The 17,058-nt window shown below is 40.5% G+C and overlaps 2 protein-coding genes across 5 annotated transcripts in view; one reads left to right on the top strand and one right to left on the bottom strand.

Annotated features, from left to right (window-relative positions):
- The window catches only part of IQGAP2 (IQ motif containing GTPase activating protein 2), a 131,050-nt gene that overhangs the window by 80,071 nt on the left and 33,921 nt on the right, over window positions 1–17,058 (top strand). Inside the window, exons 9-15 of one of the 3 annotated variants that reach the window (XM_072859711.1) lie at window positions 172–259; window positions 821–984; window positions 1,510–1,597; window positions 4,090–4,253; window positions 4,789–4,949; window positions 7,358–7,482; window positions 9,611–9,774. In XM_072859711.1, coding sequence (XP_072715812.1) covers window positions 172–259; window positions 821–984; window positions 1,510–1,597; window positions 4,090–4,253; window positions 4,789–4,949; window positions 7,358–7,482; window positions 9,611–9,774 — 954 coding nt within the window. The remainder of the gene's footprint in view (window positions 1–171; window positions 260–820; window positions 985–1,509; window positions 1,598–4,089; window positions 4,254–4,788; window positions 4,950–7,357; window positions 7,483–9,610; window positions 9,775–17,058) is intronic. The other 2 variants (XM_072859712.1, XM_072859713.1) reach the window with 2 other exon arrangements.
- On the bottom strand, window positions 11,997–16,287 carry F2RL2 (coagulation factor II thrombin receptor like 2). Of its 2 annotated transcripts, none has more exons than XM_072859715.1 (2): window positions 16,066–16,287; window positions 11,997–14,353 (listed from the first exon to the last, which is right to left on the bottom strand). In XM_072859715.1, the coding sequence occupies exons 1-2, from the start codon at window positions 16,121–16,123 to the stop codon at window positions 13,272–13,274; spliced, it is 1,140 nt and encodes a 379-aa protein (XP_072715816.1). In that variant the 5' UTR covers window positions 16,124–16,287; the 3' UTR covers window positions 11,997–13,271. The 2 variants fall into 2 exon arrangements, with proteins under 2 accessions (XP_072715816.1, XP_072715815.1); XM_072859714.1 differs by having other exon boundaries at window positions 11,998–14,359.

The following is a 17,058-nucleotide window of genomic DNA, read 5'->3' as shown; positions in this document are numbered from 1 at the left end:
TTGCTCAGCCAGCTACTGTGAAGTGCTAATTTCTTTGGTTCATGTGGTCAACAAATTCCTTTATAAATACACCCAGCAAGTATTTCAGCCAATGCATTTTTAATGACTCCCACTGATAGCTTTTCTCTCTGCAAAGTTTTGTGTGTACTAGCAACAATTTTGTTTTCCTAGAACGGCACAATCTCTGAGGAGGAGAGAGACGTCTACGAGGAGCTCCTGACACAAGCTGAGATTCAAGGCAATATCAATAAGATAAACAGTAAGCCATTCTGGATCCTTATGGAAGTGTGCACATAACACATGATCCTCCAGATTCCAGTTGAACATGACTCAAACCCACAGGAACAAACAAAATATGTCTGTGGAAACTTATAAAATACGCAGAAGTAGCTAATGTCTGTCTACAACAGTTTTTTCTTGCTGCTCCTTCTCTACTAATCTTTTGGGGGCTAATGTCTGTGTTTGTGGTTTTTGCTGTAAGGATTCCTCAGTTCAAAATTGAATCATTTATTGCCTGCTCTGTTTCCTTACGTTTGAGTTCTTCTTGTGTGCAGAATACTGTAAATTTTGACCCCCTCTTCTATATAGAGCCAAAATTCTCATTCATAAGCTTCCAGTTAGCTGTGGTTGAATTGCTCCCACATGGGCTTGCACAGAGCCAGAAACTCCCTTCGCAGGATTGGTCTCAAAATACATAATCCTCTGCTGGATAAAGACTGCCACCCTGGCTGGCTTTTACAAAAAGTGAGATGCTGACAGCAATGGACTTTTTTTTCCACAAAAGCGTATTTGCTGTTTATGAGCATTGTTTTCATTTCAGTTCACATAGCTTTAGTCCAAGTGAATGAGGCTATTGACCGGCAAGATGAAGTGGCGCTGATGGCAGGTTTGAACCGTCCTGCTCTGAGCCTACTTGAAGTTCTGCCGCAAAATTCCTCATGGTACCTATTGCAATTGTGTGATTCTAAAGAACAGAAAATGCAGGTAATTGAATGGAACGGGTACTACGCATCAGTTTGCATTTTTTAGCTGATTTTAATCTGGAGAGAAATTGCCTTTACTCTACCTTCAGCATCACTTAATGAAACAGTTTTATGAAAATTTTAGAATAACTGATGTGCTAATTGACACCAAAGTAGCTGCATTTGCTCTAAAGAGCATGATGTCCTTATAAGTAGTTACTAAGATATAAGAAGAAAATTTGAGATATAGCATGCAGCCCCTAATGCTATGTTTGCTTTGAAAATGAGTTATAACTTGAGTACAACAAAAGGTCATATTGAATCATTAACAGCAAATGAAAGAGTCAATTGGGTTTTAAGGAGAAAATCCATCATTTTGAGTAAGATGAAAATCACAGGGAAAGATTAATGCTGTGTTTACTGTGACATTGTATTTGATGTACAGGGGATAGTACAATCAAATCCTAGTGTCCCATCAAAGGGTTTTATCCCTTATCTCCAATCAAAACTTAAAAGCATAATTACATCTTTTTTTCTGATCTGTTAGATAGCAGGGGTTCCAAATATGCTCGACAAAAGTGAAATACAGAAAGAAGTTAGTGTTGCCAATGCGGAAGCTGAGGCTCACAAGCTTAGTGAGTAACTGTTTTAATACTCATTTTTTACCATCACCGTTTAATTACGTTAAGCTGATGAATTGAATCCACCATTCCTTGCATGTAAACGAGGTTTCTCAAACTGAAACCATATGCATTGCATTTTATTTTTGTAACTGTTCTTCTCAGTGTCACAATTGCCAAGTCACCAATCTGTGCTGCATTGGATGTACTCTTTTTATCTGAGGTAGCTAACACTTTTTTCTTTGAATAACTTGAGCCACTGGTAAACACATTGGCTAAAACTAAAGACAATGCATGGCTTGATGGCTTGAACAAATATTTGACAGTGCAGTATTAACCCTCACTTGGGAACAATGACCATCCTTGTAGAATTAAAATAGAATTATCTCATGGAAGAATATTTTGCAGTCACATTGCAGAGGAAAATTATTCTCACTTTTAGATACATGTATCTAAAGCTAACCTGTTCTTAGCCTGCTAAGACTGTCACAAGACACAAGTTATAGTTTTTAAAACTAAAATTTTTGTAAAAAATATAGTTAAGGGGGATCTAAATTTGCAGTGCATGTATTGCTGCTTTTGACTGGAAACTTCTTTGCTAGGAAGTTCAGCTTCTGTTAAACTGCTGTCATTTCATGATACATCTGGGCATGGCTTAGTGGCTGTTTTGTCTCTGGTATTTCCAATGCTTTCAATCCAGGCTGATTGCTTTTGTAATGTGACTTAAAGGCTGTACTGTGAGGTCAGCTTAAGCCAGAAGCTAAGTTTGACTTACTACCTCAAAAGTTAGCTTATTTTAGATTGGTTAGGCATGGTGAGCAGTACTTTCTCTAAGAGTTGCTCTTTGGTAAAGGAAATGAGGAGGAAAAATGTGATGTATGAAAAGCTGTAACAGCGATCTGGAAAGCAACTTATTTCTTATGTTTGGTTTGAAAAGGAAAAAATAGTGAGTTTTGTTATTGGAATGTGAACAATGTAAAGTGTGTTTTGTAAGCTGCATGCTCAGTTCCTGAATTAGAAATCAGTAGCTTGGTTATTGACTACAGAGTTAGTCTAGTCCATTTGTGGACTCTGACTCTTTTCCTCTTTGCTCTTTTCTCTAGAAAAGCATGTATGCTGTAGCTTTGAGAGCCTTTGCTTTTTCTAACCTCAGGAATAGCCAATAGAGAGAACCTTCAAGAACAACATGGCCCCATATGACCATGCTTCAGAGCAATTGAAATGAGAGGCGAGGGGCTTGTTTAGGTGGGCCTGGTTACTTAGGTTTTCAAAGTCTTTGTGTTGTATAATAAGATCTGAGTATTGCTGCATACACGAACTGTGGATAGTGTCTGCTGTACAAGCAGTGTTGTACAGACCTGAGCAGTCAGTGGTGACTAAAAGCATTCCCTGGTTAATAGTATGCAGAACAGCCAGAAGATAAGGTGGAGGAGATGGGGGTTATTTTGCTGATGGAAATGGCATTTGCGTAATTGTCATTCTTTACTGTGCCACACATGCTCTAACCTTCAAGGTTGTTTCCCTTTGCTCAAGACCAGAGAGGTCCCTTGTACAAGGTGTTCCTGGGTGTGTCCTGGCCCAGGTTTCTTCAGAGCTGGCTCTTCCAGGTGTGCAATTACAGTGGCTGTGACTAAGATAAGGGGTGTTGTAAGGTTTCTGCAGCTGCCCACGTGGGAAGTGTTTTTCAGCATTTTTCTGCTGGGGTTCAAACCTCTGCTGAAGTCACTTCAGCAAAAAGCAAAACAGGCAAGTTGTTCAGGTACCAAAAAGGGTTATGCTCATACTCCACTATGGTGGCCAGTTGAATTTGAAATTTGAGCTGTAGAGAAGGGGATAATTTCTAGATGACAGTGCCTGTGAGGACTGATCTTCTACACTGTTAAACAAATAAACAGGTGATAGCATGCAGAGGAAGTCCTAGAAGCCGTAGCATGCGGTTTTCCATCAGTTCAGCATCTCAAAATTCCAACCCTCCAACATGTTTGGCTGATTCCTACCAGGCCTCCTGAAATGAACAATAAAAATGTTGTTGTTGTTGCAGGACAGGCTTGTTCCAGCTAGCTGAGTTAGGTCCTGCTGAAAGGAGGAGGCGAGGGAGGAAACAGGCGCAGAAGGAAAGGAGTGTTTCGGGTGAAGCAAGACTGGGGTGCTGGAGCTGACATACCCAGCAGTACCTGCCACAGGCAAAACCAGAAGGGACGTTAGGTCTTTCTCTGTGCTAGGCTGGGCTGAGCTCCTTGTTTTGGGTTAAAGGTACAATAAGCAGCCTCTAATATTTGAAAGTCCAGAAACTTTAAAGTCCTCCAGTCCACTATTTGCTGCATACCTTTGAATAGACACTGTTTTTGCAACAGTTAGCAGATGTGTCTTGAATCTCACTTAAATGTTTTTTTTCTCTAATGATAGCAAGTTATATTCTTTGGAATAACCTAATTGTCATCTACATGGCATAAAGAGCAAACGGCATATGAAAATTAATAGGCTTTTCTTTCCCTGCTGTTCTCTAGAACTTATAGCAGTTGACAATATCAATACTGCAATTCGTAACTGTGATCCTAGTAAAACACTGGTTGCACTGATGAAACCGGAGGCACAGCTGCCTGTTGTTCACTCGTTTGCTGCTGCTGTCTATCAGACTGAGCTGTTCAACCTCCAACAACAGAATGCAGTGGTAAGAGTGAAAAGCTTACAACCTGCTCACGGATGTTACATAGTCAAACCATGAAAGAGCACAAACATAGCATGTTGTATAAAATCAGACTTAATTCTCTTGCCATGGTGTTATGTATTGCATGACTGGTTTGTGTGAATAGGCAATATTGAATCACAGAATTTGTTTCTTGACACACTTTGCTCTGGCTGAGCTCTTGTCTTGCAACAAATTGACTGATATTTTTTAATTGTTGCATGCTCTTATTGAGGACTAACTCTGTTTTACATATTGTGTAGAAAAGTAATCCCTTGCTATGAGGGTAAGACCAGAATAGATGGGACTGTGGGGCAAAAGAAGGAAAGGCTGAAGGGATGTGTAGCAAACCCAGTAAGCTCTACCACCAGTGTTGTGTTAATCTGACATGCCCGTGACTAGGAAATTTGCCAGGCTTTTTAAGTCAAGTCCATCTCCTTGGTGGTATCTAGACTGTGTAACTCAAATTCGTTACACTGCTTATTTAGCTTCCTGACTGTGGTACATTATTGTCCTACAGAACTACCTGGCACATGATGAACTATCTATTGCAGTAGAAATGTTGTCAGCTGTTGTGTTGCTAAACCAGGCCTTGGAAAACAAGGACATCCTAATGATAAAGAATCATCTCAGAAACCCATGCATTGGCTTCAATAATCTGGAAGAGGAAAACTTTCAACGGTAAAGGTTCATTTTGTCTTGTCTGAATGAGTCTTGGCAACTTCTGCAAAAGGATAAGTAGGCATTTTACTAGGTGGGCTGTCCTGTGTTGTGGCTACGAAGTTGAAAGAGCTGCAAGATAAACATCCATGTTACAAGTTAGTAAGTGATAATGTGACAATTGCTGAACTAGTTGTATATCCGTAAGTATAAGCAATTGCACAGCCTCAGATGTTTGAGGGCAGAGGATGTGTGAGGTGCAGGGAAAATATCCTCGGAAAGCAAACATTAAGGTCTGACAAGAATTTGTGCAGACACTAACCCATGAACCAACCATAGCTGGAAACTGTTAATCAGTAACCTCTCTGCAATACTGAAAGATGATCTTTGGAATGAGGTAGCGTTTAATGCCTTACAGTCCAGGAGGTCCCTTAAACCATGGCTGACTCTTTTTGCTTGAAAATTGCAAAGTTTTGAAAAATGTAGCACAGTCCTGCTTGCTAAAAGCTGAGTACAATGCTGTGGCACATGTGCATGTTCAACATTAAATTATAGCCTTCACTCAGCTGCCAGCTGCTTGCACTGCCATATGCCTGACTTGTCACAGCCATGTGCTGCTACTTCTGTGCTCTTTTGCATATCTGAAAAAAATATCATGCAACACTACGATTTGTGTGAGACCGGAGCCCCCAGCGTCTGGGATGGAGCATGGGGGGTACGGGCTGGTTCTTGCCTCTTGGTCACGGGTGGTAGAAACCTCCATGCGCTTCTAGAAGGCATTACTAGGCAAAAGGGACAAGAGTGGCTGAAGATCTTCACCAGGCTGCCAGGGGACATGAACCTGAGAGCAGCCCTTGCTAGTTATCTCAAAGCTGGAAGGAGGGCAGTCAGGATAGGAATAAGAGGCCAGTGTTTTGGTTAGAGGGAGCAGAATGTCATAAGGTGGAGCAAAATTAATCTGCCACTTGCTAATTGCCACTTGCCACTTGCAAAATTAATCTGGCCTCTGCTAATGTGAGGTGGTGGTTGTGGGCAAGAGAAACATTATAAATATACAGAAATGGGCTCCAAAGTGTCTAAGTGCAGCATTTTTGGCTGGTGTTACTGTGACCTGATCTTTAGGTTAAGCTGCCAGTCAATACAAATGAAACACTAGGAGTTAGTTGGAGTAGAGAATAAAATAAAGCTTTATTATGCCATTATGTGAATCCATGCTGCCAGCCGTATGTTGAATATTGCAGGAAGCTTTGATTGCACAATACTAGAAGGAATAAATAGAGCTAGAAAAATTTGAATGAGGGAGATGGTGTTCAATGGCTTTCTACCAGAAGAGATGAACTTGTTAGGAATGCATTTGCTAGAAGAGAGAGTTTAGGGGAAATATGACCTAGGTCTGCAAAAGTGTGCATGTTGTGGGGAAGGTTAATAAAAGTTGCTAGCTTCTCTCATAACTTTAGTTTTTATTTTCTTATGAGAACTGGAACAAGGAAAGTTTGGACACTATCAAATATCAAGTTTAAAATTTACATAAGGAACTGCCATCTCACAAAACACTTAAATAGTGGAACTCATTCCTCAAGAATATATAAGATTTCAAATTAGAGTAGATAAATTAATGGAGCACAGCATTGTTTCCAAATATTAGTGATACATAGCCTCCAGCTCAGCAAGCCCTTAAACACAGGCTGCTGAATGCTGGAAGGGCAAATCAGAGGAGGAAATGATGATTCCCTCCTCTATTTTTTTCTGGCAACCATACATTTTTCAAGCTTCTGCTGGAAATAGAAGACAGGTATTTGGTCTGACATATTGTGGCAGTTGTATGCTTGATTCAGGAATATGAAAATTATTTAACTTATGTACGCATGAGTTTACACTACTGTGAAGGTTTCCAACTCATCTGTGATCCTTCTAAGAAGAGTAGACACAGGCTACAGAGCCTGTGCTTCGAGGACCTTGAGTTGTGGAGAGAGGAGCATAAATTTTTATGCCCTTCTGCCCGTGGCCCATCATCCTCCACATGGAGGGAGCATGAAGGTGTAGCAGGAGGTGCTGCTACCTGATGCTAGGGCAGAAATTCTGGTCTTTGACTTAGTGTAGCAAGAAGCCGACCATAGTTTCTCCCAAACTTATCTGTAGCGCCATACAGCAAAGTCTATGTCCAGCGTATGTATTACCATCCCCCACATTGCCAAGAGAAGTGCTCTGAATTAGTGTACAGGGCCATTTTTTCAGATCCTGAAACGCATGCGTAGAACCAGCAAGGCAGCTTCCATGTCTGTATAATTTCTGGCAAGAGATAAGTTGGTCTGAAATTTTCATTGAAAAAAATACTGGGCACTAGATGATGGATGAGACATCTGACTAATTCTTTATGGCAGTTTATCTTGCATATGAAATACACTTATGTATTTTATATCTTCTTATAGTTATGCTGATACACTATTGTCTATTAAGTCAGAGGCTTCATCTCAAGGCCAAGATTATTTAAGCTGGAATGATATCCAGAACTGCATTGACATGGTTAATATGCAAATTCAAGAAGAAAATGAAAGTAAGTAATCCTTCCTCTACATCGCCTGCAGGGATGATAGTCTGGTCCTTGGTACATAAATTTCTGTGCTGAATGGCCTTGTACAGACACTGTTCAAGAGAGAAGAGCATTAAGTAATCTTGAATGCCTGTTGGTCTTTAAATGTCCTTGAAGCATTCCTGGTTAGGTTTTGGCTAGCTGAAAGATATCCTAGGGTGCCTGCCTTCTGCAGTGTTACAAATGCTACGGTTCTGCCCACTTGGCAGTATCTTTCAGTATTTGCACTGGATGGTCTCGCTTTGGGGATTTTGCAGAAATTGTAAGCAAAGAGCATATTGGGGCATAGGGGAAGAAATTACAGGCGGTGCCTGTGGAAAAGTGTTTTTAATGTTAAATGATTTCCAAGTCCTTGTTTTTCGTAAGTGAGCTGGTAAGAAGTTATGCAGTGCAATTATCTGTCCTGCTCTCCTTTTAGGTAACTTGATTTCCTATCTGAGAGTAGCTTCTTGTGCCCACTTCTTCTAATATGAATGGATTTAGAGTTTATTTTTGAAGCTGAATGTAACTGCATTGCCCTAAAAGGGTGTTGTTACATTAAATGTGATGGCTAGGCATTCGTGCTTCAAAAATGCTAAAGGACCAAGTTTCTCCACCTGATAGAGAAGTATGATTGATTGATTTATTTATTTATTACTAAAATTTGAGGCTATCAACTTATCCTGATTTGCTGGAGCAAGGAAAGTAGAGGGCAGCTTTCAGATGGCTTGCCATTTAGGAAGTCTGGAGTATAGTTTGAGAGCCTTCATAAGGCGCAGGCTGTTTCCAGGGTGGCACTGACGCACTGTGTGTGTGCCCTTCCTGCAGTGCCATCGGTTTTGTGCATGCTACTGTTTCATGCTGGTAAAAGAAGCTTTGTATTATAGAAATACTAAAACTGACTGGATCGTTGCTTCCTAAATCTAGTCAAGCGGTTGCCATGGACCCTTGCGGCTTACTCACAATGTGTGGCCTCTGGCAGGGTGGGATGCTGAGCAGTTCATTTGACTGACATAACTTTTTTGTCTGAATCTCTACAGTCACTAGGAGTTGAAACAGGCCTTAAGGTGGTCTTACATTAGGAGAGTCAGTCTTTAGTACTAAAATAGCTGCACTTGGTTTCAGTGACGCTGGCCTCTGCCCAGGGATGGTTATTTGGGGCAGACAAGGGAGGAAGAAGGGTGGCCTCTGTTTCGAGAAGCAAGCCTGCATGTCTGCATGGTCCCTCTTTGGTAGCACCCCAGAAAAATTTCTCATTCCCAAAGCCTTATGAGGGCATGGATCTGTGACCCCACTAGCTGGGCTGTGGTGGGTCTGGGAGAGACTTGGTGAGAGACAGTCCGCTGCCAGCAGGGATGCCATCCCTCACAGGCGATGGGCAAGCCCTTGGCTGGTGCCCTTCTGGGGTGGCTTTAGGGAGAAAGTACCCCAAGCAGTGTGTTTCAGCATGCTGAAATTGATTTAAAAATGTTGAGACCAGTCTGAATAAAATGAGTTTGAGGTATTTAATAAATATACTGGGCCATGTTGCTTGCTGACTGAAGTCCTGAGTGCCACTGGTCTGAACAATCAAGTGATTTCTTACAAGGTCAACATTATCAGATTGGTTATTTAAGGTGAAATTTAAAGAAATGAGGTTAAGGAGCTATGTAATGCTGTAGCTGGGAGGCCAGTATGTATGTATTTGTCCAAATCAAGGTTTCAAGTAATCTGGTCTGAAATCACTTGAAAATAAGACTTTCAGCACTGTGAACCAATATGTAGGTGAAAATATTTAGATGTGATGCTCAACCTTTCCTTAAGCTTCATGTAGATACTCCTGCCCTGAAAGTAGGAAAGTTTGTTTTCCTTTTTTTCGGCAAGGATAAATTTGATTTTTATGCAGAGGTAGATTCAGATGAATCAATACTGTGGCAGAAAGGAAAACTGTACAACTTAATAGCTTCACATGAATATTTGAGCAAAAAATAATTTTAAATCAGCTGCTGTTGCTGCCTCTGCTTCTTATTACTTGATTTTTCTGTCCTTTGTGTTACTGCTTTGTTTGTACCTGATATCGGATAAGTTGCATCTTTCTTTGATAACTGTCTTTAATAACTTTTCCCTTTCATAGGAATCATTGCAATTGGCCACATTAATGAAGCAATTGACCAAGGAAATCCCACGAGAACTCTAGAAACCTTACTGTTGCCCACAGCCAAGCTGCAAGATGTGACACCAGTAAATGCAAGGCATTATCAGGATGTTCTGCACCACGCCAAAGCACAGAAATGCAAGGTTAGAGCTTTGACTGTTGCTGTTTGTCAGAACTGAAATGCCAATTCTTTTCACTTACACATGTGTCCCTGTTGTGTTCCCCTGATGTTTGGATTAGCTGTGCCAATGGGGCTGTAAATAAGCCAATGACAAGAAACTGGCACTAAGTAATTTTCCACTACAACTTATTCTGACTGACAAAAGGGGTTAATTCTCAATGTATTCATACCAAGACACATTCTGCATGTGTGTCACTACTGATGTGACATAACCTTGCTTATTTTTAACTCTACTAAGTCGCTGCAGCTATTACAAAACATGTGCAGCAGTGGCCCTGATGTAGTTATGAATTTGTGCAAGGGTCTAGTTACTAGACTGTGTCAGGCAGGTAGTTACAATATGGATGGGAATTGAGGTTTTTGTCAGAAAGGATTCATAGTCATGCTGAAAGAGTCACGGTGTTCCTTAACAAACCTCTGGGAAGTACTTTGAGGAGTCTCGGTTGCTTAAATCTGGTGTTTTATAATAGTGTAGTTTTGTATGTATTTCTGTCCTAGCTTTATCATGCAACAACAAGCTGGCCATCTTGTATGTGCCTTCAGTTTAAACCTATCTCAGCAGGATATTGCTATCTGCTTCCCCAAAAGCAGCGCCCTGGTTAGCATCACAGCTCAGGGAAGCATAAACAAAGATCAGCCTAACAGCTTGCAGGATGTGACTGAACACAGGATTAGCTAAAGCTACTAGCAGAGCACTTAAAATGTCCAGTGTTTGGAAAAGATGCTTAAAATTCACATAATGCGTTCCCAAAGTAATATGGTCAGCTGGAGGAAGTCCCTGAACTTTGGCTTGTGGAAATATCTTCTGGCTATCTTGCCACCTTACTTGTGGTACCTGCTGTGAAACAGTGTGTTTCTGCAATCCACTACCAGAGCTTTCAAAAGGCGTTTGCACATCTCAATTTCTTGCTTGGGTTCCCAAGTAAGGGCTGGTTTCACTGAGCCCTGGATCCTGAAAAGCCTCCTCTCTTGCTGCATGAACTGGGGAGGATTTAGTGCATGTTGACTACTTTACCTGTCCTGGAAGGGCCAGGGTTGGTATTTGCATGCAGAGAGTGTCTGTGCAAGTGGTGGCTGCGCAGTGCTGGCCCAGGACATGCCAGACCCTTTGTGTATGCATAGCAAGCCGGGACGTCCCCCAGTCAGACACATACAAGCCCACAGGTGCCCACGTGTGTGCACACAGCAGCCCTACCCTGGTTCACTCCTGCTGTGGTCCCCGGTTGCAAATCCGGTGCCTACTACTGTCCCTGTGTCAATGTACAAACAAAGGGGTGTGTCCAAGTTTTGGAAAAAAAACTGTGCAACCTCTTTGAAATCTTCTTGTTCCAAAATTTGTGATGTTCCTAGAGACTTCTGCTGGCCTTTCTCTCCTAAGGTATTTTTGTTTTGCAGTCCTTTGACAACTAATTAAAACATGTCCTCTGTTAACAGGAGCATTGCTCCTGTTTAGGAAGAGAGCAAGACACTGTACTATATGTGGTCCCAAAAGAAATACTCAGATGCATTAATCTAACTTACTCTCTATGCTAGTCAGTCACACAGGCATCACCATTCTTTAGGTAAAGGCATGATTTAGATTGAACTTTCTGTAAAAAAAAAAAAAAAAAAAAATCCAAACAGAATTGAAAAGATAGTGCAATGATAAAGTCTATTCCCCACTTTTTTTCTGAGCCCTTTTTATAAGGCAGATCTGCCCTTAATTGTATTTAGCATGTTTTAAGAGTGAGCTGTGGTAAAAGGAAGTATTTGATTTACAAGGATCAGATAGATCTGCCTGTGAACTTCCTGTGTTCCCCAGCATCTGGAAAAACATATGAGTCAAACCTGCTCACTAACTCTAACCAGTCTGCTGTCACGTCCCTGTAGCTGTGGTGGCTTTGGGGAAGTAGAGTCTGCACTCAAATCTCCCAGTACCTGTTACAGATCTTAATCTCAGATCACACCTTCTTGTTCCTTGCTTGAAATTGAAAATGCAAACCTGGAATGTACTTATTCCTGTAATCTTAAACCACAGCTTCTAAGAGTTCTCAAGGCCATTTCAAACCAAGTGCATTCAGGTCCCAGTGAAGAGACACCCTGTGTTTAGGGAGTGTCTTATGGATACCTGAAAAGTTAAACAGATGTGCCGAACTCTGAAATGGTTCCTGTGTTATTTTATTTTTTGAGTGATAGGCACACAGGTTTTACAGTTAGGTTCACATTTTTTTAATATTTACAATAGGTGTATAACATCTGGATTATTTTAAAGTTATCTTTAAAATCTGTTCTTCTGCATGTTGAGGGAATGGCATGATTAAAACTAACTTAAATTAGGAGCCAGAAGAAATTAAAGAGGGCGAGTCTTACCAGGCTGCAAATTCCTTGAAGACATTTTCTAGTGCAAATGATTTTATTTAAGTAAAGTTTTTTACAATACCATTATCAAACTGATGTAAAACTTTTTTTTTTTCTCATCGCTGTCTTACACGCTGCAGTTACAAATGCCAACCTCTAAGCTCGTTTTGTAGGAACTTATACTCAGTATATATGTAGCTTTTGAGTTTCTGTAAATGTAAAAGTTGACTCTTTGCTTTAACATGGACGATCAATCACAACTAGCTTCAGTATTTGTAACGCTGTAGGTATTTCCTGTGAGGATGTGGAAACAGAGAATACTACAAAATAGCTTTCCTGTTTTGCTTACCAAGCAAGAATAATACATGCCTGGATTCACACTGATAAGGGTTAGCTCCCAGCAATCTCCATGGACTAGAGGAGTGCAGGCGCTGACGAAGTGGAAGAACAAGTCTCCAGTGTAAAGCTAGTTAAGCAGCCTCATAGGAGATGCTGCCTTAGAAGTGTCAAGCTCCATGTCTACAGCTGTAGATTTACCACTCCTTGAACCTACAGGGATTCTGGCTCTTTATTTCCAACATCCAGGGCAGTATTTGGTCTTGGCTATGTGACAAGGAGCTTCTGCAAAGCTTGACAGCTCCCAGGCACCTAGAAAGTGCTTTTAGTTGTTCCCTTTTCCATTAGGACAAAAACTTGTTTACACATCACTGTTCCTGCAGTGATTGTGGGCTGAGAGCTAATCTGAAGTATTTGGAAATCAATATCTGCTGTTCAGATATTGATTCCTCTTCTGGTGTTCAGAGGCTGTGGTATGGTGACTGATATTCTGGTTTCTTCTCTGTGGCCATAAAAGTGATCTTCTCAGATGGAAATGCAGGTGCAGAGCCACTTCCCTGAATGTACACTAGATGTTGCAATACATGTGACAAAATTATAGAGCTGGAGAAGTGTATTTCTGAAGCTATTCCTTGTGTGGTGTGTGGAAAGAAGTACATTTTACTGAGACTGTGTTTTTTAACACTTTTTAATTTTTAAGTTTAATTGGTGCACCTGAGGTTTGCTGCTGACAGCTTTTCTACTATACAAAATCATAATTCCAATAAGATAAATATAGAACTAAATTCATTTTTCCCTGGATATTTTAACCATTGTCAGATAAATATTGGATTGACTTCTCATTTTCGACATCAGAAAATAAAGGAAAGGATCAAGACAACTGTTTAAGCTGCTAAGGCATAAAGCAATTAGATAAAAAGAATACAACCCATCTGTGTTGTAATAGTAATAGTTGATATGATGGATAATAAGGATAATATTGCTTGGCACAAAGCAAATAGCAAAGATGGTAAGGATCAAAAGACTGACTTTAACGTACCAGAACCATTCATGAGTCTTGAGTGTTTGTATAATTGAGACATAGCAGAAAACAATAGTTGCAAGAGGTATTAAAAACCCAAAGATAGCTAAAGAAACATAGTAGTAGAACTGGAAGGAAGATATTGTTTCACAGGCATTGTGCACATCATGGCAGGTATAAATGTCTAGTTGTTTCACGTAATAGATTTGCTGCATTATGCAAAGCGGGAGCATGTACAAGAAGACGATGGTCCACACAGTAGCGCAGACTGCGATGGCATAGGCACGTTTCGGCAGGCTCTTGTAGGTGAAGGGGTGAACGATGGCCACGTAGCGGCTGACACTGATGCACGTGAGCAGCAGAATGGAGCAGTACATGTTGCCGTAAAACACTGCAGTGGTAGTTCGACACATCATTTCCCCAAAAATCCAGTTGTTCCCGTTGATGTGGTATGCTATTTTGAAGGGCAGCATGATGCAGAAGAGCAGATCTGAAACTGCCAAGTTTGTGTAGAGGATGGCGGTGCACACGGACCGGATCCTGAAGAGCAGCATCCACAAAATGATGGCATTAGATGGTACACCCAATAAAACAGCACTGAGGTAGATGGCAGGTATTAGCTTGGTGCTCAGAGAACTGGTCAGGTACTCCAGCGTGGTGTTGTTCACTTCTGTTAAAGTGGAGTCATTCAACTTTTTTGAAGAGCATTTGTGTTCTCTGATATGGATGGTCGTTGTCTCCCCTTCTATAGCATAAGGGGGGATGTAATCATAGTCTCTTGCTGCAATTCCACGGAAAGTCTTGATAAGAGACACGGTTTTAATTGCAGAGCCATTCAGTGAAAATTCTGAAGCTTAAAAAAAAAGTTAAAATTGTGGAAAAGGGCAAACTACTGGATTAGCAATATAATTCACCTTCAGGTACAGAGAAAGGTAAACATCTCCATGTGAAAAGCAACATATGTTTAAAAAATTTGGTGGCATTCTCCTTTGCTTTGGGTGTTCATATCAAATGTAATCAAGGACAATCTTCACTTTGTCATCTCACACCCAACCTTGAAAATTTAGCATGAATTTAGTGTTAAATTGATCTTTCTGCATTTTGCATGTTTTCAGTAATCTGTGGCAAAAAATAGCAGACACTTGTGTAATGTTTATCACCTGTAGAGGGTTTTTCCCAGTAGTAGCAATGCTGGTAATTCATCACATAAGCAGCAGCCTTGGTCTAGGCTTGATCGGAATTTCCAAAGCAAACAGCAATACTATCCTTGTCACTTCACGAATGAAACACATAACTGCAAAAGATGCAAAAAGCACTGTCTTGCCTAACACAGGCTGAAACTTCCAAATTAGAAATTGAAATAACCCTCAATTTTTTTGATCTCACATGTCAAATTAATGTTGTTCTTCAGCTTCTGACTAAAGCAAACCAGATCCTTTCAGCTTCTCATACATGAGGAAGGGCATTTAGTCTTGAACTGAAAACAAACACTTGGGCTGATACTAGATAAAATTTATTGGTAAGTGAATAAAACTTTTCATGCAGCAGGGAAAATTGCGGTGAGTAAATACCGTTAGCATGTGGGCAAAGGCAATGGTGCCACTTTTATTAATGCCTGTTCCTCAGTCTTTAGTAGAGAACTTTGTAGAGACATTGATATTTCCAGATGAAGAACAAACATGTTCAAAATACCTTCTAAAACCATGTGTTGCAAAATAGACTTTGCAGAATAAACAGCTGTGTAATTAATCTTGTCATTTAAAATTTTTCTGAGCTGTGTTTAATGCAAAAAAAGTAGTGTGAAGCTTAGAGCATACATCTTAAAACTGGAATTCAAAAGCAAACTGAAATTTGGATGAAAACCTGTGGGGTTTTCTTTTGCCCTTCCATATTGGAATAAAATATGGAAAACAGTTTTCTCAGTGCTCACTGGCAGATTTATGGTAGAATGTTTTGGAATTATAACCAGAAGGCTGAATCCCTTTTAGTAATTTTCTGGATGGTTAATCCAGAAGATGAATTTTAGTCACTCTTTAAAAGACACATATGTGCATGCACGTGTATGTATATATTTTATATACATACAATAGCTTTTAAAACTGAGCTTGGTTTGAAAACAGCTTTAATACTAGTAAGGAAAAAAAATGGGCTGCTTATTTGATCATTTCCTTTGGTTATTTTTGTCACAATAGTTATCTGAGCATTTCCTTCTAATAACACCATCCGTGAAGTCGTAATTCTGTTGAATGTTTTAAAGCAGAAAGAACAAGACTCTACAGGTTTAAGATTATCATATCTCTACAGAAATATTAGAGAGAAGATGCATATTCCGTAAGCACAGAAAGATCCCTTAAATAAAATTCCTTATAGAAAGTGAGTGGGGGGGAGGTAAGCTGTCCTGAAATAGAAGAATAAAAATCTGCCTTAAGTAAGACTTCCTAGAGTATAGTTTTCTGTAATGAGACGTGTACAACCCATTTAAGCTGGCAAAGTGCCAACGCTATCCAAAAGCCCATGTTATCGGCAAAAATATGGAACAGATACACAAGGAGGACTCACCTGTTGTGAAAAGACTGGAGGCAAGAGAGAGCAGTCCAGTGAAAACCAGTATCTTCATTGTAGTATGTGAAATCCAGCTAGACAAACAACAATGCTGTTCTAGTTCATCTCAAGAGGTGTTTTGTGGGGGATTTTTTTCCCCTCTAAGGGACTAAAGAATGATTGATCTGTCCTCCAGAAGCATCCTGTAAGCATGAGGTTTATGGTAAGGAGCTAGTTTGTTCTTTGTCTACTACAGCAAGAGGGTGTGACGTATCCAAATATGCACACATGACTCAGTTTCAGCCTCTGCCCAACACAGAGATAAAATTGCTTTACAGCAGCAATTTAACTCCTAATTTACCACGAGCCTGAAGCCAATGTGGGGGATTCTACTGGAATTTGTACATACAGTTATTTGGGGTAAAAAGGTGTTTCCTGGAAAAATCAAAGGGTGTGTTTAGTAAATCCTCAAGGGTCTCATCCACAGATGGAAAATGCCGTGTTGCTGCATCTTGTACCCTTCTCGAGGAAGAAGTCAGGCTTGGGGAAGAGTGTGGTGATCTTGGTTTAGCAAATGCAAAGGTGAAAGCAAACCACATATACAAACATGCCTTAAGAAAACTGTGCTCTTCCTTGCCTTCTACCTCCCTACCCACTGTTAGCTGCCTGTGCTCCTTCGACCTGGCTGCTGGCTCTGCTCAGACAGTTCCCACCCCTCCACAGCCTGCAGCCTCTAAAACCTTTCCCCTATTTTCATCTGCTGTTTTGTTGATCCCTTCCTTTTTCTCTGCCTGGCTTTTTTTTTTCCCCCCTTGAATGCCAAACAACAACAGCTTGCTTCAGCAGACAAAATTAGCCCAAGTCTTGGTCTGGCTTCCAAGCTAGCGGCGAGGCTCAGCATAAGCTGTACTTGGCTCCAGAGCAGTATTTGTGTCTGTTCTTGTAATTAGTGTGTAAAGGCTGGACACCAGATAAGGAATTCTTTTCAGTTTCTCAATCCTTTTCTCAAAA

The sequence above is a fragment of the Ciconia boyciana genome, chromosome 4, assembly GCF_034638445.1.
Source record: "Ciconia boyciana chromosome 4, ASM3463844v1, whole genome shotgun sequence".
Classification (NCBI taxonomy): domain Eukaryota; kingdom Metazoa; phylum Chordata; class Aves; order Ciconiiformes; family Ciconiidae; genus Ciconia; species Ciconia boyciana.
This window is presented reverse-complemented; position numbering and strand designations above follow the sequence as displayed.